The 26,425-nt window shown below is 39.7% G+C and overlaps 1 protein-coding gene across 2 annotated transcripts in view; it reads right to left on the reverse strand.

The window, feature by feature from the left end:
• The window catches only part of afg1l (AFG1 like ATPase), a 101,858-nt gene that overhangs the window by 20,066 nt on the left and 55,367 nt on the right, over positions 1 to 26,425 (reverse strand). For both annotated transcript variants that reach the window (XM_003215634.4, XM_062980072.1), the window contains 2 exons: positions 25,564 to 25,622; positions 11,131 to 11,213 (listed from right to left, as the gene is read on the reverse strand). In XM_003215634.4, coding sequence (XP_003215682.1) covers positions 11,131 to 11,213; positions 25,564 to 25,622 — 142 coding nt within the window. The remainder of the gene's footprint in view (positions 1 to 11,130; positions 11,214 to 25,563; positions 25,623 to 26,425) is intronic.

Consider the following 26,425-nt stretch of genomic DNA (forward strand, 5'->3'; position numbering starts at 1 on the left):
TATCCCAGTAATTATTTCATATTAAAGAAGAATCTCACTTATCCAACATTCGCTTATACAATGTTCTGGATTATCCAACGCAGTCTGCCTTTTCATAATCAATGTTTTTGTAGTCAGTGTTTTAAATTCATTGTGATATTTTAGTGGTAAATTTGTAAATACAGTACAGTAGAGTCTCACTTATCCAACATAAACGGGCCGGCAGAACGTTGGATAAGTGAATATGTTGGATAATGAGGAATTAAGGATAACCCTATTAAACATCAAATTAAGTTATGATTTTACAAATTAAGCACCAAAACATCATGTTAGACAACAAATTTGTCAGAAAAAGTAGTTCAGTACACAGTAATGCTATATAGTAATTACTGTATTTATGAATTTAGCACCAAAATATCACGATATATTGAAAGCATTGACTACAAAAATGCGTTGGATAATCCAGAACGTTGGATAAGTGAGTGTTGGATAAGTGAGACTCTACTGTAATTACTACATAGCATTACTGCGCATGGAACTACTTTTTCTGTCAAATTTGTTGTATAACATGATGTTTTGGTGCTTAATTTGTATAACGATTACCTAATTTGATGTTTAATCGGCTTTTCCTGAATCCCTTCTTATTATCCAATATATTTACTTATCCTGCTGGCCTGTTTATGTTGGATAAGTGAGAGTCTACTGTATATTTCTAATCTTATATTATCTGCTCAGAACTGGATTATATGAGGCCCCTTCTTTACAGCTGTATAAAATGCACACTGAGGTGGATTATATGGTAGTGTGGAGTCAAGATAATCCAGTGCAAAACAGATAATATAAGATTATAAATGGGTTATATAGCTGTGTGGAAGGGCCTTGAGTCTACACTGCCATATAATCCAGTGCAAATTAGATAATCTGTGGAAGAAGTCTAAGTGAGGCCTAAATCTGCCTGTCCCCTAACTGAAACCTGGCTGTCCCTTGGCTGGTTGCTAGGCAACCAAGTGGGCAGAGATTAGCCCTCTAAACTGGCAGCAATTGGATAAAAACAATTATTGCTCTCCCTCTAATTAGGACTTTATTTTTCTTTTCTTTTTGTTGTATCAACCTTGAGGCGTGGATGATGGGTTGTGTTGTCAAATTTCGAGGTTGGGGGGCCTGTACTTTTGTTGTTTTGTGAATTGCCGTGATGCCATCACTCTTTTATATATATAGATAAATGGAAAGGAATGTCTGATGTGCAGAAAGCAAAAGATTTCTTGGAGAAGTATAGGCAAGATCTAGAAGAAATGGAAGAAAAAGGAGAATGACTCAGGCTACCATATTTCATTGCATACTCATCACCATCACAAAATAGTTGCATCCCCTTTTTGAGGTCCCAGTTGTGGGATTATTAATTTCTCATATAACAGTTGCACCCCTAGCCACGTGCCTGTCCCTTGGAGCAGCCCTCATATCTCCAAGGGACAGGTGTGCAGGTAGATGAAGGTGTGGGAGATAGGAGGTTTCCATCGGCTCTGCCAGTCGATAGAGGTTTCTTAGCTCTGGCCAGCAGGCATGAGGATGGGTAAGTCTTCGCCTATGGGGCTTCCCTTGGTTGTGGAACTCCCTCCCCAGTGACATCCCGCAGGTTCCATCTCTTCTGGGATTTAGAAAAAAGTTGAAGACCTGGCTATGCGCGCAAGCGTTTAATGAATGAACTCAGTTAGCGTTGACATGGATTGGATTAGGCTCTTGCACAAGGTCTGATGGATGATTGGCATATATATTTGGTGTTGCGCTGTGTTAAATATTTTATATATTGTATTTTACTATGTTATTTAACTATTTTAACTGTTTTATTCTTATTTTATTATATTACTAGCTGTGCCCGGCCACGCGTTGTTGTGGCAAAGTGGTGGTGGTATTGGTTAAAAATTGTTGTGTAATTTTTATTTGACTTTTTTTATTAATTTTATTGTAAGTTATATTTTTATTTTTATATTTTGTTATTTTCTTGTATTATTTTTAGTTATTTTCTGTTATTATAGTATTTTATTGTATTAATTTTTAGTGTTTTTTATTATTTTTATTGGGTTGCTAGGAGACCAAGTTGGAGGAGCTTAGCCTTCTAACTGGCAACAATTGGATAAAAGCAATTATTCCTCTCTCTCTCTAATTAGGACTTTATTTTTCTTTTCTTTTTGTTGTATCAACCTAGAGGCGTGGATGATGGGTTGTGTTGTCAAATTTCGAGGTTGGGGGGCCTGTAGTTTTGTTGTTTTGTGGGTCGCCGTGATGCCATCACTCTTTTATATATATAGATGATGTACTGGTAGTGATCCTGCCAGTTGTGTAAGCCGCCCTGAGTCCACTTGGGGAGAAGGGTGGGGTAGAAATAACGGAAATAAATAAATAAATGAGCCCAGTGACTCTTGTCTGCTGGTGCATGTGGGCAAGCTAGGCCGTATTTTCCCCACATAATAGTTGCACCCCTTTTTTTCTAAAAAACAAGGGAAAATGCAACTATTATGAGATGAAATACAGTACTTTGGAACATGACTCTGAAGACAAAAGAAGAAGAAGAGCTGAGGAGGAACCTGAAGGTGGAGCAATGGCTATGGGCTTAGATAATCTCTTGGCCTGATATTGAATTTGACATGTATTGGTTGAAATGTTAGAAGAGAGAACACTTCGCAGAAAAGGAAGTTTTGGCGGTAACCCCGACCACTCCTCCCCAGGGCATAAAAGGCACCCTGACCCCACGCTCCTCAGGAGGTGGTTAGCAAAGTAGGAGGGGGGAGAATGGGCAAGTTTGTGTAAATTCATAGAGGACCACTCAAAGAAACACAGTTACAGGTGAGCAACCTGGCCTTCTTCTTCATGGTCTCTGTTAATACACACATATGGAGACTAAAAAGTTGAGTATAGGTAGGCGGGACATATTTCAAACCGACACCAAATGTAACATTTATTGGCACATAGCAATAGAAAGTGTGAGATACTGCAGTGCAAAAAACACATTTCTCGCCAGGTAATGGCGAATAATTAGAGAAGAGCCATACAAAGAACAATAACTCTTTCTGCAACAGCAGAAGGTACTCTTGTTAGGAAGCAATATCTTTCAGTACAAACAAGTTGCAATAAACAGTCTGACAACCTAGTGTAACAAGATGCACCATATAGAATAGCGCAGAATAAGAGAAGTATTTTGTATTGTTCATGTATAAACATTATGAAAAACTCTCAATTAAGCATCTGCCAAACATACAGAAAAAACTTGCTGTCTGTCATTGGTACAATCTTGAAGGGGTCCTAACCCTTGGGTGGAGCCTGGTCAGATGTAGTAGCTAGGCCAGGCAGGAGGAAAGGACCGATCTGCGAAAGGCAGTGTCCGTGTGCCATCTCAAGTCCAGTCTGTAATGGGACACAAAAGTCAGAGGGTTGGCCCTGCAGATGGAGTCCAGGGGGATGCCTCTGAGGAAGGCTGTTAAGGCTGCCATGCCTCTTGTTGAGTGAGGCTGAACACTGGATGGAGGAGGATGACAGGCCAGCTGATAGCAAAATTCAATGGCAGAGGTGATTCAATTGGAGAGCCTCTGCGATAAGATATGCAGGCCTAGCTTGTGTGATGCATATACTATGAACAGTCATGGGGTCTTCCTTATAGACTGAGTTCTGTCCCTGTAGAAGAGCAGTGCCCTTCTGACATCCAGGAGGTGCGGTTTTTTCTCCAGGAGAGATGTAGGGGACTTGAAAAAAGCTGGAAGGATGATCTCCTGGCTAATGTGGAAGGCTGACACCACCTTCGGGAGGAAAATGATATCTGTGCACAGAATCGTTTGATCTCGGTGGAAGATAAGGTAGGCTCATCAACCCTTAGAGCTGTCAGTTTGGAGGAGCAATGGGCTGACGTGATGGCTATAAGGAAAGCTACCTTCCATGACAGTAGTCCAAGGTCAGCTGTGGTGAGCGACTCAAAAGGTGGGCCAGAGATCTGGGAGAGGACAAGTTCAAAATTCCATCTCGGTATGAGGTGGCAGACGGGAGGGTGGAGGTTGTTATAGCCTCTGAGGAAAAGTTTGACCATGTGGTTGGTAAAGAGATGGGTTTCCTCTCCAATGAAAAGACCAGGAAATTGCAGCTATTGGGTTTTGATTGACTAGAGGGCGAGCCCTCTGTCTGATAGAGTGAAGAGGAAGTCGAGTACATCCAGGACCGATGTAATGGTCAGCGATATACCTCAGGATCCAAGGAAGGCACTGAATCGTGAAATCTTGTGTGCACCAGTCCCTGATGCGAAGAGTGAGAGCAAGTAGCTTCCTGGATTCCATGCCTCCCTGTTTGTTGATGCAGTACATCAAGGTGGTGTTGTCTGTCAGTATCTGAACTTGTGCAGGATCAGTCAAGATCAGTTGTGCCGTGGCCAGCCTGAAGGGGAGAACTGTGAACTGGTATGCCTACTGACATATCCTGAAGGCTAAGACTCATTAGTGGGCACATTACGGAGGTTGGTGGTGGCAAACTAATCTCTTTTCTCAAGCAGGGGGGCAGGATGGAGGATACTGTCACCATTTGAAACTTCTTTGGTATCCAGAAAGCATTTAGTACCTGAAGGTCTAGGATTGGCCGGAGGCCGCCATCCTTTTTGGGGATGGTAAAGTACTTGGAAAAGAAAAATTTTGAGTTTTCCTCTGATGGTAGGGCTGAATGACTCCTTTGGATAGTAAAGAGTTCACCTCTTCGAGGATGGCCTGTGAGGTCTGGATGTTAAGAATATTTCCTGTTGGGGAATGTGTCGAATTCTAAGGCATAGCCTCTTTCAACAACGTTGACAACCCATGCATCAGAGGTGATACTGGCCCAAGCATTGGCGTAGCATGCGAGGAGGTTGGTGAAGGACGGTAGGTGGGGGTCCTTGGGGCTGAAGAATGAGAGAGGCAGTTGTGGTGGTGTGATGGTGGCAGCAGTATCTGAGAGTCGGCATCATGGTGCGCACTGTCAAACCTGACACTTGAGTTGGTTAGTGAATGGGCAGTTTCATTGCCTATGGTTCTGGTAAAGACGGCAGGTGATTGTGATGCCGGGCAGGAGACACCCTCTGTTGCTGGTGGTAAGAGGGTTGGTTGAAGTGCCTGTAGCGGTGCTGGTGCCAATGAGTCCTCTGATGCTGGTGGGTTTGAGTTAGCATCCTGCACTTTGCGGCAAGGAGTTTGAAATCATGGTTGGATTTCAACTTGTCATCAGCATCTGCATTGAACAATCCTTTGGGCATCAAAGGGAAGATTCTCTATTTCTTGACGGGAGACCATGAAAAATTCAGAGCACCAGAGACAGGCATGTTGATGGATGGCAATGGCATGTGCCATCATCTTCTCTGCTGTGTCTGCAGTGTGTTTCGCCATCTGTATCTGGTGGTGGGTCAAGAAGGTAGCTTCTTGTTGCAACATAGAAAGCACTGCTTGGTCCTCCTTCGAGAGCTTAGCATGGAAAGGCTGTGCCTTTCCCAAAGTAACTGCTGGTATGCACACATACAGGTGCCTTAGTTGGAGATTCTTGTCAGCAGGGAAGCTCCCAAGTAGAATTTCTGCCCAACAGAATCAAACCTCTTTCCTCCCCCATCTGCTGGTGTCAAGACTGGGCAGCCTTTACTACTACTGAGTTCAGGTCAGGGTGGTGGGCTAACCAGTTGTGACCTTCTGTGTTGGTTCAGTAGCAGACCTTGATCTTCTTTGAAGTCAGAGGTATGGAGGATGGGATCGTCCAGGATGCCTGGATAACCTCCAGTAGATATGGCAGGAAAGGAAGTACCATGGCACGTGGGGCTTCAGCCTGGACCCTCTTGAAGACCAGGTTGTTGATGACTGTTTGACTTCCATGCCAAGGGCGTTGGCCATTCAGACCATCTGTTCAGAAAAGGCTCTCACATTGTCAGTAGGCAAGTGCGGATCCCCACAATAAGCCTCCAGGTTTGGTAAGAGGTCGAGACCAAAGAACAACAATGGACTTGACAGCCTCAGACTTGAGGTCATCCTTTTCAGAATGGCAGGGCTGGTGTGGCACCTGCGACATGATTGGAAGGGTTGGTCTTTTCGTTGGCGCCACTGGGGCCTCCGGGGCTCTAGATGACAATGGTGCGACTAGGCCTTGCTTCGATGCTGAGCCCTGAGCAGCTCTGGCTAGGTGAGACGTCTGGCGACCCTTTTCAGGGGATGTCTCCATCAATGGGAAAAGTTCCTGAAGGGCTTGCACCAGTAGAGCCAGGAGTGGTTGGAGCTGGATGGGGGTCCAGACAACGGTGTGTGTTGATCGGGGAGGAGTCCTGTAGCTCAGTGTGATGCCTCATGGGCCTTGTAGTCCTGTTCCTAGTGCCATCGTGGCAGATGAAGACGAAAACATGGGGTTTTCGCCGGTTCAACAAGAGCCGGAGTCTTTTCACCTGCCAGATGTTGATGTTTGTATCCAAGAATTCAGTAAAACAGACCTTGGACATTCCTCGCCTCCGTTCCCTAGGAGAGAGTCCTATTGTGCAGACAGAGGCGTGAGGGAACAGAATCGCAGGAGTTTACGGATTGCAGCCAAACAACAGGCTGATTAGACCTGCTTCCCTTGGGAAATTCTAAGGAGTCTTGCATCTGGACAAAGTTGGGTTTCGCTTCCCGTTCTCTAGGGAAAGAGGTTGTTGGCGGGAAAACGAGACCCCAATATAGGTGCCTGACGCGGGAGAATCTTTGCAGAGTCAACAGAGCAGCTTCAGGAGTAAGATCGTGTGTGGACTTCGTAACCCCAGTTCCTTGCTTCCCGGATCAAGAATTCAAGTACTGCCTTGCCTTGCTTTTAACCACGGATCTTGTTCCAAGAATCACTGTTTGCCTTGTTCCTAGTCACGGACCTTGTTAAAGAACCAAGATTATATCCAGCCTTGTTGTCAAGCTACCTTGGACTCCTAGGTTTCTGGCATTTCCCCACACTATTGCTTGGCAATAGTGTGTGTTTCGGTATTGGATTTAAACTTTGAACTCTAATATCATTTATTGGACAATACATTTTTGGACTATATCTGACCTCATTTGAAAGGTCTGCTTCTGAACTATATTCTTCACTTGTTTTTATTACTTTTATACATTTCCTTAATAAAGATATTAGATAGAGATTGGCCTCCGTGTATGGTTCTTGGTGCCCTGCTGCCTTGGGGCTGACACTCACCATCCAACAAAGGCTCCACCACAGATTATAGGGATGAACATGGAAGTTGAGCCGGTTGCAGGAAAGGCATTATGAGGCTGCCAATGAAGTTGCCTGTTCCACTCTCGAAGAAAAGGAGGAGGGCTGTTGGGCTTTTTGCCTTTTAGCAGACTTCTGTTTTTGCTTCAGAAGCTGTTCCTGTATCAACTCCTCAGAAGTCAGTGATACTGGGTGTGTGATGCCCCGTCTTCTTGAATTCTGCTTTCCACACCTCTTCATGGGCGTGCTTAAAAGCTATTATCGTGGAGGAGGTGGAGAGCAGCGTGGTCATGATCGATTGAGTCAACTGTGCAGAGGCTATCGAGCTCAATGTCAATGGCAGCCTTGACAGTGTTGAGTGGTGGGGTGGTCTGCGATGTCTTTGAAGTGGTTGATCCTTTAGAAGGAGGCATCGATGGTGGCGATGTTGATGGTGCTATAGAGGTCAATGGAGCCAGGACCTGCTGGTAGAGCAGAGACTTCAGCCTGCCTGCCTTGTTTTTGCGGGTGTGGGCCATGAAGGCATGAGCCGACTACATAGCTCTCTCCCAGGTAGTGAAGGTACTTGGAATTGCCATTGGAGTCCAGTATCTTCAACGCACACTGGATACAGCGCTTGAAACGAGTTATTGACATCTTTGGAAAAGGCGTGAGATTCACATGAGCAAAGGTCTACAGAGAGAGCTGCAGCAGAAAAAAAGAAACTGAGGACCACGGAGCCAGGGTGCCTTTTATGCTCTGAGGAGGAGTGGGCGGAGTTACTGCCAAAACCTGAAAATCAAAGCTTTGGAAGCTTTAAATTAGAGCCTGTGAATGCGCAGCAAACCTATAAGTGTGTATTCACAGAGACCATGAAGAAAATACTTTACTATTTGAGGAAATCCTGTTATGATTTAATTTGTCTATATGAGATCTATATTAAGAATACAGATATTATATATTTGTTTTATCCAAAACTGGATAGGAAATCTGAATTCTCTATACAAATGTGCAAGCACCACCAGAAAAATATTTGAAGATCAATCTGGTAGAATTCTGGCAATACAAATCAATGTACAAAGAATTAAAACTTGACTTGTAGGCAGCTACAGTCCTACAGAGAATAAGGCTGAGTAGATTTTTACCAAAGGGACAGTTACAATATGGCATGAGATATTTTGGAATATTTAGGAAAATATCTTGAGAAACAATCTGTATTGATATTTTTGGATGTGGAAAGGGCTTTCGATTACCTGAATTGGGATTTTCTTTTTGGGATTCTCCAAAAGATTAGTTTTGGCCAGAACAACTTAGATATAAGTGATTTATAATATACAAAAAAGGAGAGATTTTGATTAATGGAGAATAAACATATCCAATTCAAAAAAAGACAAGACTGTCTTCTTTCTCCCTGGCTATTTATTCTGGCACTTGAAAGTGCAAGTTGAGCTATAAGACAAGAAGAGTAAAATAAAAGGGCTAAAAATAAAAAAGAACCTTTAAGTTTAGGTCATTTGCACATAACAGTGATTATTCTGGAAAATCCTGTAAAAAGTAATGAGGTGATATTATTAAAGGAATATGGAGATATAGCAGAGTTAATAAGCAAAAGACAAATATACTGTAATCAAAACTATGAGAAAAAAAACAAATTGAAATTAATAGAGAAGTCTGGTTTTAAAATAGAGAAAAAGGAGAAATGTTTAGTTATTACTGTCATGACTGAGAATTCTGAACTATTTCAGGATGATTATGTTAAAACAAATGAGATTTTTTAAATAAGACTTGCAGAAAAGGGATGAATTTCTGTTTCAGAAGTAAAATGGCTGTTATACCGAAATGTTATTTTTATTCCAGACAATATTGATTTTAAATAATAATGCAATATTTAAGATACAGAAGAAGGGCTTGTCAAATTTTATTCAGCAAGGAAAGAAGCCGAGAATGAAATATAAGGTCCTTCAAGATGCTAAGTAAAGAAGAGGACTAGGTTTATTACATGTAAATTGTTTTGCATACTGTTGGTTTGGTTAAAGGATTGGATAACACTAAAAAACAAAAGAATATTGGATTGAGAAGGGCATATCTGAGGTTTGGGGGGACAGGAATTCTATGAAAAGACAAAGTGAAAGTTAATGTTGAGTGTAAGAACCATTATGTAAGATATGCCGTTTCAACAATATGGAGTATAAGAGTATAAACCAAGGTTATATGATAAACTTATTTTTATAAAATCATCTTTCATTGGTATCTGACTCCAAAAAATTGACTGAAATGTGTGAAGGGGCTAAAATTGTATGTTGGAAACAAATACATAATTTAACATATGTGATGGTCTTGTGACAAAGCGCAAAAAGAAAAAGGAAAGAAAGAAACACAAACAGTAATTGATACAGAAGACGTTTAAAAGAAAAATGCAATTAGAACCTGAACTGTTTTTATTGAAAATGACAGATGATCAAATAGAAAAATTACACGAAAGACTGTCACAATACATGATTGCTGCAGCAAATCTGTTACACACAAGAAATTGGAAGAGTGTGGAATATCCATCACAAGAAGATTATTGAAAATGTTTGAACTGGCAGAAATAGTCAAGCCATTTATTTTAATAAGAAAAAAGTAATTGCAGAATTTTATAAAATACTTAAGAATTTCTAACTGGGTTCTTTTGGAAGTAAGAGATGAAAAATTAGTAACCCGATTTTGAAAATTAATATGTTTGAATGAGATGTAGAAGTGTTAAGTAGCATAAATAATAGGAAAATAAGCATTGGAAATATATATACTATTAGTAGGAAAGTTGGAAGTCAAAATTTTAATTTCTTCACCTCTTATGTTTCTTTCATTTTTAAATATAGTTTTAATACTTTGTAGTTAGTGATTTAGAAGTTAGTCATTGATAGTGTGTCATGTCTGTGGTACATCTTTGTGTTATTTGCATTTAATTTTAGTGTAATAGGTAAATTTTATTCAAAAATATTATTAAAAAGTTAAGATTGGACCTACTGTACCTCAAAAGATTTTGCAATAGGCTATGTTTTTGGAATATTATATCAACAATATCTATTTTTATGTCACATCAGACTGATTCGAAATAAATGTTATTTCTAGTTTTAAAAGGAATCCATAAAGCAAACTTATATGGTTTAAAAAGAAAAGTGTGAAAGGATAAAGCAATACATACGAGCATTACATTGCAGTTATAGGCTTGTACTGGCCTGTTCATTTTGCTAGACAGAAGCCAAGTAATTATTTAAAATCTGCAAAAGTATATTAAAGCAATGTCATAATGAAGCTACAAGTAAAATCATACTTGTATTGGCTTGATTAAAGCCACTTTCTTTTCTTAGATGTTGGAACAACTTTGCATCATATATACTTGTATTCTCAAATTGCTCTGAGGGTAAACTATCATTACAGAAACAGAAATCAGAGCTATACAGATAAATTGTCCTTATAGCTGTATTATAGTATCATTTTTATCGTCTTCAAATACAAATACATGCCGAAATAAATCAACATCCTAGATACAAGCAGATCATCTGTCAAAATAAGACAAGTTTTTGAATCCACAAATGGTAACACCCAACAATAAATGAGTCCTTGTCAAAGGATTTGTATAAATAATTACTTTACTACAATAAGGATGCTCGTTTATTTACCAGGGAATTGCATAGTCTTTTACAAGAGGATATTCATTGCTTTATAACCATCTGTCACTTCAGTTCTGCAAACACCACACCTCCCCCTCTTCCCAAATCTAATTAGTTTTGATTCAGTCACACATTTTAAAATGAAAATACTGAGAATGTTGTCTGATGGCAGTAGCACTGTAATAAAAATGGAAAGAAGTTGGCTGTCTAACCTAAAGGATGACATATGCCTGTTTCTGCTTGGTCCTGGCAAAACTTGTTGGCTAGTGAGATTAATCATTAAATAAAAATGCTCTAAGCATCAACTTACAGGTAGTATAGCTTCCCTGCCGCAGGTAGTACTCGTTTCCTGTAGTCTATTCCAGAATCCAGTTGGATAGTATTGCAATATTTCTGAGCAAAAGAACAATAGTATTACTTCTCTTAAGCAGACCCTATGGACATTACAGGTAAGCACAAATCATTTCCATGCCCTATCTGCTTATGTGTGGTCTATCAACCATCAGAAAGTAAACACAATAAGGATCTGGCAAGTGACTTAGTGACTTACTTAGAAGGATTACGCTCCTGGACAAAAGCTATCAAAAAACAGTATTTGGAAGGTTCAATATTCCAAATAATCTCAATTTTCGGTAGACATTCAGATCCAAACAGAACTCCAGATATCTGCATTTTTCAAAATGATTTGAGTAACCATGCCCAATGCGATGCATGTTTGTGAAGCAACACCTGTTGAAATTAACAGGATTTGCTTTCAAGTCAATAATAGTCCTTTTTATTTTTTTAAAAACCCAACTATTAGGTTGAAGTAATGCACCATTTGAAGTAACAACACAGTGTGTTCATATAACCATTAGTAAGAAACTGACTTTTGTTTTCTCTAATTGACCATAAATGCATTTTCATTCCTAACAGAGAAAACTGATATTCGCAGTATTGCACTTTTGAGTTCTGCATGAGAGATGCCATTCCTGGCTTTCAATGAGATAACTGTTATGTGCTGGATAATCTGGCTTTCGAAAGAACAAGACTTCATAATAGCAGATAGTCCTCACATAATAATATATTCATGAAATCCCTCCATAATTGGAGCATCTGAATGAAGCAAATTATTTGGACATATGATTTTATAAATAAAGATTTTCTTACAATATTTGATATTCTTACACAAGGAAATGTGTTACTTGAAATGGTACTGCGGAATTACACAGGTAATCTAGTGAGAAAAACTATCTACAGAGACCAGAAGAGAAAATATTTCAATCCACGGTACAATGCAAAAAATAAATACATTCTCAGAATAAAGATAGCATTAAATATCTATGAGTAAGTTCACATATTTCAAGATTGTTAGGATTCTATGCACTCCTAAATACTTCATGACAAATTTATCTACCTTCCATATGTAATATTTTTAAGTTTTAAAGATAAACAGCTTTATGGAAACAAAAAATGAATTAATTTGGTCTGCCTTTCTATAAACTGACTTCTCCATCATAGAACTGATTAAAGCCCACATCCATGATTACATTCTACACTCGCTAATCACCGTAAGAGAAATCTAATCAGCAGCTAAAGAACTTTTAACTGGAGTTGTTATATCTTAGTCCTTAATTTTCAAAGCTAAAGCCGAACAGTTGGTTTACATTTAAAGTCTTTATATGTTCACACTTTATCTAGCAGTGTTAAAAGTCTCATATCCATCTCTCTAAAGCAGCAAAAGCTAGCTGAAAAGTATAGCCACTGCTAAAGTAATAATGTAATACTGTAACATATAGGATGTGACTTATTAGCTAATTCAGCCTATTATTCAACTATTCCAATTATCAATTGATTTATGTATTTATGTATCACAAAGGACAAACACAATTACACTCTAAAATATAATTAAGGTAAAAAGTCAGGACATTCTTCTCTCCCACACATATATGCACAGATGCGCACAAATGAACAGCCATAGAAGAAAAAGAATTTTAGCTCTATTTATTTATCGTATCAGAAGCGAACCAAGGGTACAAGCTGTAATGTATTTGAAAACACAAACAAGGTTTAAAAAAACTTGGTTATTATACTAAATGTCCTTTGACCAGTAGCTGGCCACTTGGAGTGCCTCTGGTGTTGCTATAAGAAGGCCCTCCATTGTGGCAAACTGCATTACAATAGGTGATTTGTGATTTGCTCATCTCCACACTCGCATGTCGTGGACTCCACTTTGAAGCCCCATTTCTTAAGGTTAGTCCTGCATTTTGTGGTGCCAGAGTGCAGTCTGTTCAGCACCTTCCAAGTCTCCCAGTCTTCTGTGTGCCTAAGAAGGAGTCTCTCATGCGGTACTAGCCATGAGGTGAGGTTCCAGGTTTTAGCCTGCCACTTTTGGGCTCTCACTTGCTGAGGTGTTCCTGCGAGTATCTCTGTAGACTTAGAAAACTATTTCTTGATTTAAGGCGTTGGTGTGCTGGCTGATATCTGAACAGCGGATGGGCCAGAGATGTCACTGCCTTGTGAATTTAGCTCTGAACACTTTTTAACTTAGCCCCAAGAAGAATGAAACAGAAGATGCATGGATGGGATAATAACCCTGATACACTTTAAAATACAGACTGAGTTTCTCTTATCCAAAATGCTTAGAGTCTCACTTATCCAACATAAATGGGCCGGCAGAACATTGGATAAGTGAAAATGTTGGGTAATAAGGAGGGATTAAGGAAAAGCCTATTAAACATCAAATTACAGAATGTGTTGTCATTATATAAATAAAAGTGATTTGGTCATGTTCACATTACTCTACTGGAGGGTAGCATTTCCCTATTCTCCTTTGGGGCTTCTGGAACTGCAAGGAGTCCGATATGGAGAGATGTGGTATAATAAAGCAGGATACTAGATCTGGCATACTGAAAGTGTGCATCTCTCTCTCTCTCTCTCTCTCTCTCTCTCTCTCTCTCTCTCTCTCTCTCTCTCTCTCTCTCCCCCTCTCCCTCTCCCTCCCTCCCTCCCTCTCCCTCCCTCCCTCCCTCCCTCCCTCCTCCTCCTCCTCCTCCTCCTTCTTCTGTGACCCAAGGTGACTTATAACAAGTTTAAAGAAAGATGTGGCATTATAAGCAACCAGTCCTTTGAAGCAGTGAGCACTATCTTTGGGTGATGTTACCTATCCTGGAAATGACTAAGGGCTGCTCCGGGCATATCATGACCATAAGATCTACACTTCGGACTAGCCAGCCTCTCCCAATTAGCAAAGATCATTTGAGAGTGGTTGGCTATTACAAAACCAAACTATTGCTGTTCTGCTGTTGTTCTGTCCTGCCACTTTGGAAATGGCTCACTGTGGAATAGCAGAATATAATTCAATTGAGAAGGGAAGTTATTACCCAAGCCACACTACTCTTTCTTGCCATGCCATCTTCATTATGATTCCAGAGTTCTGTGATTTCTCCCACTTGTAACAGGTTGGGATGGATTCAGCCAAAAAAAAAAAGTCCCCATGAGACAGAAGAGCTTTGTTCAGCATCAGAAAGCTTTTAATCCACTGGAACCTTTGCCCTGACTTAATGAAGGAGGAATAATCTTCAGTAATTCCTCCCTCCTCATGCAGTCCCTTACAAGCCATGAAAGTCTGCTCCAGGTGGTTAGGAAAACCTACAGAGCATTGGGGAGGTGGCACATGGGACTGCAGAGAGAAAGTGTGTCCTCAAGCAGAAGCATTTTGAATGAAACCCTGTGGAAGATGCTCTATAGATGGCACACAACTTCTAATTTAAACCAATTTTTTCATTCCTCTTCCAGATCCAATTAAATTTACCCTCTTTAATTTGGTTTTGGCCCCAAATACTTTGCCTGCCTCCATTGTACTTAGTTTTTTAATTTACCTCCCTGTCTCAGACTCTGAGAATGCCTCTTATTTCTTCTATCTGGGTAGTAGTCTGTCTTTGGAACCCAACCTATAAATCTGTTAGATGGAAAATTTTTGTGCCAGGTTAGTGCACAGTCTGAATCGTAGTTAAAAAACCTCTTGCACTCTAATAAAGAAATAGAAATGTCTGTTTTAATGGATAACCAAAATCACAGAAAAGGAATTAGGCTTTTCGCACCGCATACCAAAAATAGGAGACTTCGCACTGTATTATATTGTTTCCTCTTTATGGAATTTACTTTCTGAAGATAGTGATGGATATGATTAGGGTAGGATGATGGGGTAGTGACTGCTCAAAACAAAGACTGTGTAACAAATATAATAATAAAACAGAATAAACAGAAATAGTATTAATATTTTTGCAAAATACAAAAAAACTTGGTCAAACTATTGTTCAGTATGTACTTAGTCTTTGTCTTCATGTTCAGATGTTGTTCAAACAGCAGACTTAAAAGAAAATAATGTCAATGAATCCTCCCAAGCACTAGGCATGACCTCTGGGGTAATTAGCAATCATTGAAAAGCAACAAGACTAAAATGTTCTATTCTTTATTACTGTCAGCTCTTATCTTGATCAGCATTTTAATAAAGATGGTTCGTTCCTAAGACAGTTCTATGAATCAGTCATAATTACATCCTGACATGCAGTGAATAGTAAAGCAATACTAAATATCACTTCATCAACCTTTCTAACCTTTATGCAAGTATTAACAGTAAATAATTTTTACACAATCCAACAACAGAAAATCTGCATATATCCTAGCTTTGTAGAGACTCTACCCTAAGTGAATTTCCTGTGACCTACACCAGCAAAACACAATTGGGCATAATTATTCAGGCTCCTGAGATATTCAGGTGTTGCTTTTCTTGGAGTTTACAACTTCAAGTACAAAAGGCTACTTGTTTTGCATAATAAACCCTCAAAGGGTTAAAAGAATCACTTATTTCCTATTCCCAAGCTGCAGAGATCTATAGCATGGCAGGCTGATGGTGAAAAATTGAGAGTGACATGCCTTTATATCAAAAGTTAAAAGTCTAGATTTTCAAAAATCAAAATTTAAATCTCAAACAATAAATTACATGCTAACAACTCGTTGTTGGATCTGACCCTAGAGTTGAAGAAAACAAAATGCACACAGTAGCTTTTCCCCATAATCATAACCTTGAAAAAGGTCACTTGTGAATTAATCGTAACTACATTTCTCGGTATTTCTAAAGATTCCCAAACTTTTGAAACTATTGATTTATTCCTTGTGTTAATTAAAACAGTACGAATACATGTTAAAAACCCATTTCTTTTCAAGAATGTTATCATTACTTAGAGTATTAGCTGGAATAATACATTTAGTTTTCAGCTTCAAGAAAAATGCCATTCCAATCCCTGAATACTTGGTTCTACATAGTCTGTAATTGTAGCTATAGATTTCAGAAGCTCTTAATGTAATGTTTTATTAACAAAAATTATCTGCCTAAATCAAAGTTTAAAACAAGTAGAGGATCCCTTCTTTTCCTGAAATCTCTTCAAATATTTCCCATCCCATGTACAAGTTACAGGCAAACTAACATCCTGTATTTGTTGAAATGCTCTGTATTATCCCTGAAAGTATATGTGCAGTATATATTTTTCACTTTAAAAAGTGATGACTCTTTATGGTGTTCAAATAATTAAGCAATGTAAGACTTTTGGCCAGATGTGACTACATGTGACACTACATTAAATATCTCAAATAAACTAAATTGCTTATAAGGTGGGTTCCATACAGAATTAAGTCTTCTCACTGTATCATTTCTTTGGAATCTGATTTGTATAACTTTCCTCAATATTAGCTGTTGCCTTTTGCCAAAGCTCCATACTGGGGCTTTGGCAAAGTGGGGGAAAGGGTTGATTTAAGAAACCAGATTCCTAGAATAATAGTAGTTGAAAAATGCGATTAAGCAAAAGCTCAGGATGGCTTATGCCTAACTCTGACGAGGTCCATCCACTCCCTCATTACCAACCACTGAAAACTTCTGCTGCATTTTATTTCAAGAGAATCCAAAAGTCCTTGCTGTAAAGCAGACCGGGAAGGGGGGGGGGGAGTCCATTCAGTCTTTCTGTATCACAACCATTATGAAAGAAGTATAAAACACTGCCTTTATGCTGCCAAGCCACAATGACTCCTCTCACATCAAAGCAGTTTCGCCACTTGGGTTTTTTTCTCCCAAATTTATTCAAGCCAAGGGCAGGGAGACAACAATTCATACACGCTAATTACACCTAATTATCTATTCCTCCCCCCACCCCAACTTTCGGCCAGCATTACTCGCTATTTGGGTTTCTCACAACCTCCTCTTGCCCTGTCCATCCTGCTCAACAGTAAGTCTTTGAAGAAAACAGTTGTGGCTTTTTAGAATATTCACAATGTAAGGTTCAACTCAAATTAAACTTTTCCCATTATCAGTTTTGACACGTCTTATTTGTTAAATATGAAGGTCTTTTGCTTAATTTGGCAAATTCCTAACATCTCTGCATGGAGAGAATTGCTGGTAACACCCTCTCCTACCAGAGCTTCTCCTCACGCTTTCTTTTCATGATCTAAATGAAATGTTTATTGGATTAAAGTTCTTCTCCGCAGACCTTCATGGTGGCCTGTGACAAAGCACTTACAAGCTTTATTAATTGGCTTGGACTTTTGGATTGGGGGATAGAGGAAGTCAGGGAAAGACCTTATTTCGCGTTATATCACAAGTAAAGAAATCTGCCATGCTAATTAAATGAACCCCGTTTTAAGAAGAATACAGTGTTATATCTCCGTCACAGAATTTAAATCACTGCTTTAAATGAAATAAGTGATTTAACAGAAAAGAAGAGGATCGTTATCATTACAATCAAACTGGACGAGAGCTGTCTACAATTATTTTACTATCAGGTGATTTTTTTAAAATGAAAGATTGTTAAGCAAAGTTTTCAAAAGAAAATATGCAATCTCAATCATCTTGCTATTTAAAAAAGAAATGAAATAACCAAATGTTGTTTAAATCCTTCTCTGCTTTTAGAACATCTGAATGTTCTTGTTTCAAAAGACAAAATACATACCTACTTTTAGTGTGCTATTGACTCACATACCAGTAGAAACTTGAGAAGATTTAAGTATTAAGAGTTATAATTTGCAGGACCAAATGTACAGGTTTTCAATTTCAATGCTTGCTTGAGATTCAGTCACATTAACACATCCATAAAGTACAATATGGACGCTGTCTTAGCATTATATTACTGAATGTACGTTTGCACATGTATACAGGCCCCTTCATCCTTTTTCTAATGCTAAACATAGTTATTCATGATCAAACTGTATTGTAAATCCCCAAAGTAATCCATTTAATTAATACAGGGAAAAAAGAGAAAGGGAGAGCCTACAACTTGCACAGCTTTGGAAAGAAAGGGTCTTCTATTTAAGGCTTGCTTGGGTACTTACTAAGAAGGGAAACAAAAGGCCTAACATCTTCAGTAATGAAAAAGTCAATTGATAAGTGAAGACATCACAATATCAAAGACTTAATCCCAGCATTTCTGACTCAGGTGACAGCTCAGCGGAGGTCAGGGTGCTGACACTGACCACAAAAGCAAGTTTCCACTATTCAGTGTACTGAAAGCTACTAGGCTATCGCAGCATTAGAATGGAACTAACTGACAAATCAATTTAATCACCAAGATGACTTTTTCCCCAAAGAAATAGTCAACTGACAAATCTGTGGGCTCCTAACACAGGTGGCTTGACAAAAGCAGAACACAGAATCAAAGGCAATTTATATCTCCAAAGTGGTGCAAAAATGTGCACATCTCTTCAACTGCTTTGAATTTACTTGGCTGTGGGCATTTGGACTCCTTGCTCCAACTCAGTAGTGGATGGCAGCTTATTATTCTTAATAATGGCAATGCATTTGTGCCTAAAGCAAATTAGTATTAAGAGGGTTAAAGATAATAAAGCAATTGTAAACAGCTTAACACAATCCCATACACGTTTTCTTAAAAGTAAGTTCCACCAAAGTTAAACTTATTCACACAGAAATGTGCAGCTATATATCTGCAGACATTAATGTTAAAAGGTACCATAAGAATCTCAGCAACTGACACAACTGTTCATATGAAATTAGATTATTGGGTCTGCAAAGAAGCATGAAATGAATCAAAAGCAATTTAAAGGATCAGGGCAAGCTGCTTTGGACCCCACACATAGAAGTAGGAAACCTGAAATGCAAACTCAGTCTTAGCACAGAGAAAGTTAAACAGAGAATGTTTACTCTTCACTAAAATAATTCAGATGTGTACATATGTCTGTTGATTTCTATGACACTAGTGATTAAATGTCTATGAAATAGACATTTACACTGTCTTTATGGATTTATTACTGCCATAGTGAATGTATTTGTGTTTGATTTCTTTCTACCAAAGGATGGTTGTCTTAAATTGTTGTAGTACTTCACCTCTTTTTTACAATACCAATTTCATACGAGTAACATCCAGCAGAACACTTTTTATAACCCATTTTAAGGGGGACATTTAAATATATTGAAGAACAGATTGTGCTCAAGATATATTTGCTGTTTGTATTGACCAAAAAAAACTTTAGCTATTTAGCTTATTTCAAATATAAGCTAATGATTCCTATCCCACTGAAACAGACATAGAAAGAATATGTGTATATTCTGGAGTATCAGAGATGGAAAAAATCTTTCCCATATTTTGCTCAATTGTAACTTTGGTAAATGATAAAACATCAGATTTCTGTAAAGAAGAATTTTTTAGACTGTCTGATGGGGAGAGGGGGAGGAAGCACCAAAGCGGCAACGGTCGGCAGCTGCAGCAGGTGAGGGAGGCCGTGCACTCACAGCTGGAGGAGGGATGAGTTCAGTTCCTGGTGGCAAAGGGCCAGAGACACACCACAAATATTGAGATTCACAACCACTAATATTTCCTATACAAATATTGCAACCTCAACCACCATTAAAGGAAGCCATTCTTCCTTTTTAGGTTTACCTTAGATCTATAAGCGAATTGATCGCATTTCGTGAGCCAAAGAGTTATGAAAAAAGGAAAAAGATGGAATGAATAAGAAGCCAGTATTTCCCATTAATGTAGCTTGACCCCACTTGAACTGCCATGGCTCAATGCTATGGGATGCCGGGCGTTGTAGTAGGCTAGGGTCTCACCAAACTACAACTCCCATGCGTCGCAAACCGAGAAATCAACTCTGGAGGGTGGAGGCGGAACTAAAGGACGCAGGCAGAGATAGTGCAAGTTTGCTCTTGTTGTTGTTATTGACTCCTGTTGCTATTGATCAAAGAGCTACTAAAAGAGTGTCCGTTTCAAACTATGGGTCTTCAAAGCGAAATATGTAACATTTCCTTCAGAGTGCATCTACACTGTAGAAGTAATGCAGTTTTATTCCACTTTAACTGGTGCAGAATCATAAAAATGCAGTTTGGCTCAAGCCTTTGAAAGACAGAAGATTAGACTACATGGCACTTGGCGGGGACAACAATGAAACTTTGCAAAGACAGATTGAGATCCGGGGCCTTCACTTCAGTTCTGAGCTTGTTTTGTGCTTCTCCTTCTGCAACATCTAAACCGCTTAAAAGACCAGCTTAAATCCGCAGGTAAAACCTTGGATTTGTGGTTTGCAAGTAAAGGCAGGTGAAGCTCAAAGCCGGCTTCTCTTTGTAGCTTTTCTTGCAGAAAAAGAAAAAACAAGGAGCCAATGAATAGTATTCCCATCACACTGAGACATGGTGATAGTGCCTTCCTTTATTGCAATGCGCCGTTGGACTAGATTACCTTTGGGTCCCCCCCCCCCCAATTATAATGGAAGAGAGACTGGCTCGGAGTCTCCTTCTTTGGAGGTCTTTAAGCAGACACTGGTTGACCATCTGTCGGGTGGGATTGAATGGTGTCGCTCTCTATTGCAAAAGGGAGGTCGGACTGAATGGACTAGATGACCTTTAGGGTTCCCTTCCAACTCTTGTGATTCTATGATTGATTGATTCATGCCTGTCCTGGTCCGGCAGAAAAGGGCTGGGATAGATGACCCTTGGTGTTCCCATTCGACTTTAATGGAATTATTAAGCAGAGGATGGTCATCTATCTGGAGGATTGAATTGTGCCTTTTTCTTTTGCACCACAGGGTCTGTCCGAATAGCCTTTGGGGTTCCCTTCTGTTCCAAGTCTAATTGAATCATAGACTGTCTGGTGGACTTTCTTTCTCTGGAGGTCTTTAAGGGGAAGCTGGATGGTCATCTGTTGAGAGGGATTGAATGGTGCCTCCTCCTCCCAGGGTCGCAATCCTCACCTGCTGCAGGTGCCCTTGCTGCTTCCTCCCCTTCACCTCTCCTCCTCCCCACGTGCCTGGGCACCCACAGCTTGGTGGTAGGCTCCCGGCTGGGAAGGAGGGAGAGAGGGGGAGGGAGGCCTGCTTGTGCACATGATTAGCATTGAAAAACCTTGCAGCTTCAAAACCTGGCTAATTCCTGCCTGGGGGAATCCTTTGTTGGGAGGTGTTCCTCCTTCAACAGAAAGGAGGAAACCATAAGAATGAACAAAATCTGGCTACCAGTATTTAAAAACTCTAGAATCAGGACAGTAAATAAAGAATAACACTAAAAAACAGGGAAGTCTCAGGAAACAATCAGGGCCAGCTAACACCTCCCAACAGAGGATTTCCCCAGGCATGAAGCAGCCAGGCTTTGAAGGTACAAGGCCATTCAATGCTAGTCAAGATGGCCAATGGCAACATTCACGCTTACCTCCAACAGATAAGAGTTCTTTCTTCCACCCTGGACATTATATAGACATATAATGTACAGAGACACACAGCATCTGCCAAAAACCAGTTTATCCATCCCTTTGACATAGAGCTCTGCCGCTTCTTTCTTTCTCTCTCTCTTTGGGGACATCTGAACTGTAGGATTAATGTGGTCTGACCCCATTTTAACTGCTGTGGCTCAATGCTATGGAATCAAGGGAGCTGTAGTTTGATGAGATCCCAGCACTCTTTGGCGGGAAATAATAATAATAATAATAATAATAATAATAATAATAATAATAATAATGTGTTGTCAAAGGCTTTCATGGCCAGAATCACTGTGAGTTTTCCGAGCTGTATGGACATGTTCCAGAAGCATTCCCTCCTGACGTTTCGCTCACATCTATGGCAGGCGTCCTCAGAGGTTGAGGTCTGTTGGAGACCGGGGAAGAACCTACAGCCCGAAAAACCTACAGCAATCCAAAAAATACAATGTTGTGACTGCGCCTTCGGGGATTATGGTTGATGGGGATGGAATTCGAAGAGGAAGAAAAAACCCTCGTGATGAGGGTTCACTGGCGGAGTTGCGCAGGAAGCGACTTAGAGAGCTATATGGGGGATCTTCTGAGGAAGATTCAGATGGGGAGATGGATGCTGAGGAACAGGTGGTGGCTGGGGAAGCGGGCACTGAATGGGCACAGCCACCGGAGATGTCTGGGGATTTGGGGTCTATGGATACTTCTGAACCTGGGGTTTCTGCAGGAGCTGATCCCAATTGGGATGCTTGGAGAAGGGAGGATGGTTCTTTAAGTGTTCATGGGGCTAACTGTGGGCAGGATGATTGGGACTCCGACGAATTGCTAGGTACTCCAGATTCACGAGCTCTAGCTGTGTGGAGCTCAGACTCTGAGTAGATTTGGGACACCTGGTGTTTGGGTGTGAGTGTTTGGTCACCCAGGAGGAAGGGGAATAAAATGGGAATGTTTGGCCACTGCACTTTGCGTGTGGCAAGGTGTTGCTGAGGCGCCATTGGGATCTCTGTTTCCATGAAGACTGGACTTGGACTATGATTTGAATCTGCTGTTATCACCTAGCTTGGCTCTTGCTGTGTCTTATCGTGGACCTGTTTTGGATGACTGCACCCTCTTCAGACCTTGGATCGGAATTTGACCTTGCTACTGCCTTCGCCCTGTGATTGATGACTACTATAGGCTTTTGACTCCTGGCTTACTCTTTGGACACCGCTGTTATCTCCTGACCTGACCTTGGAATCCCGGACGACGTCTTTTCACCATCCTTTTGGAGCCTTCGGCTTTATCCACATTGTGGAAGCAGTCTACTGCATTCTTAGTTTGTTTGTTTGTTTCCTGACCAATTTGGTGTTTTCTTTTGGGAACTGTTCCTTTGAAAACTACAGAGCCGGCTGGCAGGGCTTGGACTCAGAAAGTGCAGTTTTGTCACGACCCAGGCTGCAGAGCACCAATAACCATACACAGAGGCCAGAATCTATCTAATATCTTTATTGAGGAAATATATAAAGTTAATAAAAGCAAGTGTAGAAAATAGTTCAGAAGTAGACCTTTCAGGAAAGGTCAAAATTAGTCCAGAGAAACAATGTCCAATATGAAATATTAAGGTCCAAAGTTGTAATCCAGTAACCGAAACACTCACTTTGCCAAGCAAAGTGAGGGGAGATGACAAGGTCCTTTAGTCCATGAAACTTAGGCAAGGCAAGGAAATAACTTGATTCTTGGATACAAGGCTTAATTCTAGGCAACAAAGAACAAGGAGCAAAACAGGATCCGTGGTAAATTTGTGGCGAGGTCCGGAAAGTAAGGCAATGTCCTGGGAAACAAGGCGAGGTCCTGGGAAGCAAGGCAAGGCTGGAAACGGGAGCGTAGTCCACACACAACCTACTCCCGTAGTTGACGAATTGACTCCGCAAGATTCCTACGAGGGCAAAACACCTAAGTAGTGTCTCGTTTTCCCGCCAAGGAACAATTCACTGGGGAACCAGAACCGAAAACCATTCTCCGAGTCCAGATGCATGACTCCCTAAAGTTTCCCATGGGAAGCAGGCTTAATCAGCTGAATGCTTGGCTGCGATTCTCAGGCTTCTGCGATTAGCCTGTTGAGCTCCTTTTTGTTGTTGATAATAATCACGGCGAGAAAATGGGGGAGATTTTGACTCAGGGCTTGTTTGGCAGATTTCTGGAAGACAAATCTCCTGCAGGTGCAAGGGCTCCAGTTCTGGCTGGGAAAGTTCCAATTCTGGCTGAAACGGTGGAAAACCTAAGTTTTCCTCTTCATCTGTCATAACAGCGCTAGGAACGGGACTACATGGCCCATGAGTCATCACAAGTTTGGACTAAGTTTGTTTAGCTTTGTTTTTACCTGCTTGTGTTGCTGAATTATATTTTTGTTTGAACTCCTCTTGAAGCACTGATAGTGAAGTGTTTCAAGGTTTTTTCTGTGTTAACACTACTTTTTGGCTTATCTGCTGAATAAACTCTATTTTTGTTCGCTAATTGGCGTCTGACTCTTGACATACAATGCTTTCTCAAGATGTCAATTCTACCCATTAGTGTTACTTTGTATTGACTCTTGTTTTCTAAAGTTTTAATTTGTATTAATTTTACTCTTGGTAACTGAGTGTGATATATACATCTTAGGACCTAAGTACCCTAAAAGTACCAACTCCCATCTGATTTTGGAAGCTAAGCAGAGTCAGCCATAGTTAGTACAGTAGAGTCTCGATTATCCAACCTTCACTTATCCAACGTTCTGGATTAGCCAACGCAGTCGGCCTCCCGCCTGGATCCACAACTATTTCTTTAGGCAGCAATGATTGAAGTTTTTATGGATTTAACTTCTGACAATGTTGTTACTGCAAGTTTATTTTATGCAATTCTATCTTTATTTGCAGTCAATTTGTTAGTAGCAAATGTTTTGTAGTCAATGTTTTCAATACATTGCAATGTTTGGTGCTAAATTTGTAAATATAGTAATTCCTACATAACATTAATATGTATTTAACTGCTTTTTCTGTCGATTTGTTGTAAAACATGATTTTTGGTGCTTAATTTGTAAAATCATAATGTAATTTGATGTTTAATAGGCTTTTCCTTAATCCCTCCTTATTATCCAACATTTTCGCTTATCCAACACTTTTATTTTTCAGTGATTGGTTTGGGGTAGGGGGGCGCCAAAATTCTGTTCGCTTACACTTGAAAATTACCTAGGGCCGGCCCTGCTCAAGGTAGGTTTAGTCCCAGGGCCCTTCCACACAGCCATATCACCCAGAATATCAAGGCAGACAATCTCAGAATATCTGCTTTGAACTGAGTTATTGGAGTCCACACTGCCATATATCCTAGTTCAAAGCAGAAAATGTGGGATTTTATTCAGCTGTATGGAAGGAGCCCCAGATGAACTCATACTGCGTCCTATGCAAGTTCCATTGAGAAAAACTGTAGTATCTCCTGCAGTATCTGTTGGACTTCATATCAAGTCACCATGAAAGTTGGCATTACACATCTATTCCTCATATCAATCAATCCTTCATGTAAGGTTAAGCCCCAATTACGAATAATAATTTGCTGAAATCTTTTTTAGGAGTTGTAGGTAGACACTGCGATTTTATAAAATTTATTGACAAAAAATTAACTTCATTGTGTTTAAATCTGAATTTGAATTTCTGGTACACATAATCCTGTAACTATGGGAATAGAAATGGTGGCAAGACTATCATAGCTGTTTGTAAGGTAGAAACAGAAAAATGTTGAGTGTTCCTCTGAGCTTCATTAGAGATCCTCACTGTCCTCAGGAAGATGAAATATACAATCAGCTACCAAAAATGAAGACTTATTTTTATTCTGATATGTCACCTCTTATTCCATAAAAAATGTAAGAATTCTAAATTCATAAATACCGGGGGGAAATTAATCCCTGCTTCACCTTCACAACTGAATTAATGCATATAACATTAATAAAAGTTTAACAGAAACAAAATATTTTTGCAATGAAAAACAAAGCTTTTAAGAAGCATATCTTTCCTTACCTTCAACACAGCAATGAATGGAATAAAATTAACTCTCTGGAGTCCATTTTTATAGAGGTCTGAAAGAAAACACAACAGTATTACCTTTGCCACATTCTTTCAGTAAGTATTATGCCAAGGCCTCAGGGCTGAGAACTTGTGGGCTTCACCCTTATGTTATGGGGAAGATTTTTGGTTAGAGCGTTTTAAATGTTAATGTTCAAACCAGTCAAAAGAACAACATATATGTGCAATAATTTTAAAATGAACTGGAATTAAAAATTAAGCCACCATTTATTACTAATTTCATGAAAACTATTGTTTATTCATCAAATATAAAACCCCCACATGCTTGATTATTATTAAATATATAGTTATAATAAAAACTACAGAGGTACTTAAACTGACTTTAATTAATATGCTAATATGGATCTAGAACTAAAGGAATGAAATTGACTATACTGACAAATTGACTATGTTGACTGTCATAGTGACTAAAGCATGTGCATTTTCTTTTCCTGCTTATTTGTAAAATGTAAACTAAAAATAAATATTCTGGGGAGTACTTGGAGAAAAAGGTGCTGGGGCTCCATGAAGTCCATGTACTGAACTTTATTCATCTTTATATCACATAAAACAAAAATTAAATGAATAGTAGACTATTCTACTCTGTTGTGATTTTTTGAGAGTCTAAAAAATAGTATCCAAACAAATGTTAAAATAGAATGAGTACAAGTTAAACTAACTATTATATTAAACTCCAGGATCCCGAAAATCCCAAGACAGCTGTGTGGATTAGGCCCAGAAGTCACGTGCTGCGATCTCCGGCCCCAATCCACACAGGGTCCACAGCTAGAAAGACTCAGGTCTTCTGGAAGATCTG

The sequence above is a fragment of the Anolis carolinensis genome, chromosome 1 (assembly GCF_035594765.1).
Source record: "Anolis carolinensis isolate JA03-04 chromosome 1, rAnoCar3.1.pri, whole genome shotgun sequence".
Taxonomy (NCBI): domain Eukaryota; kingdom Metazoa; phylum Chordata; class Lepidosauria; order Squamata; family Dactyloidae; genus Anolis; species Anolis carolinensis.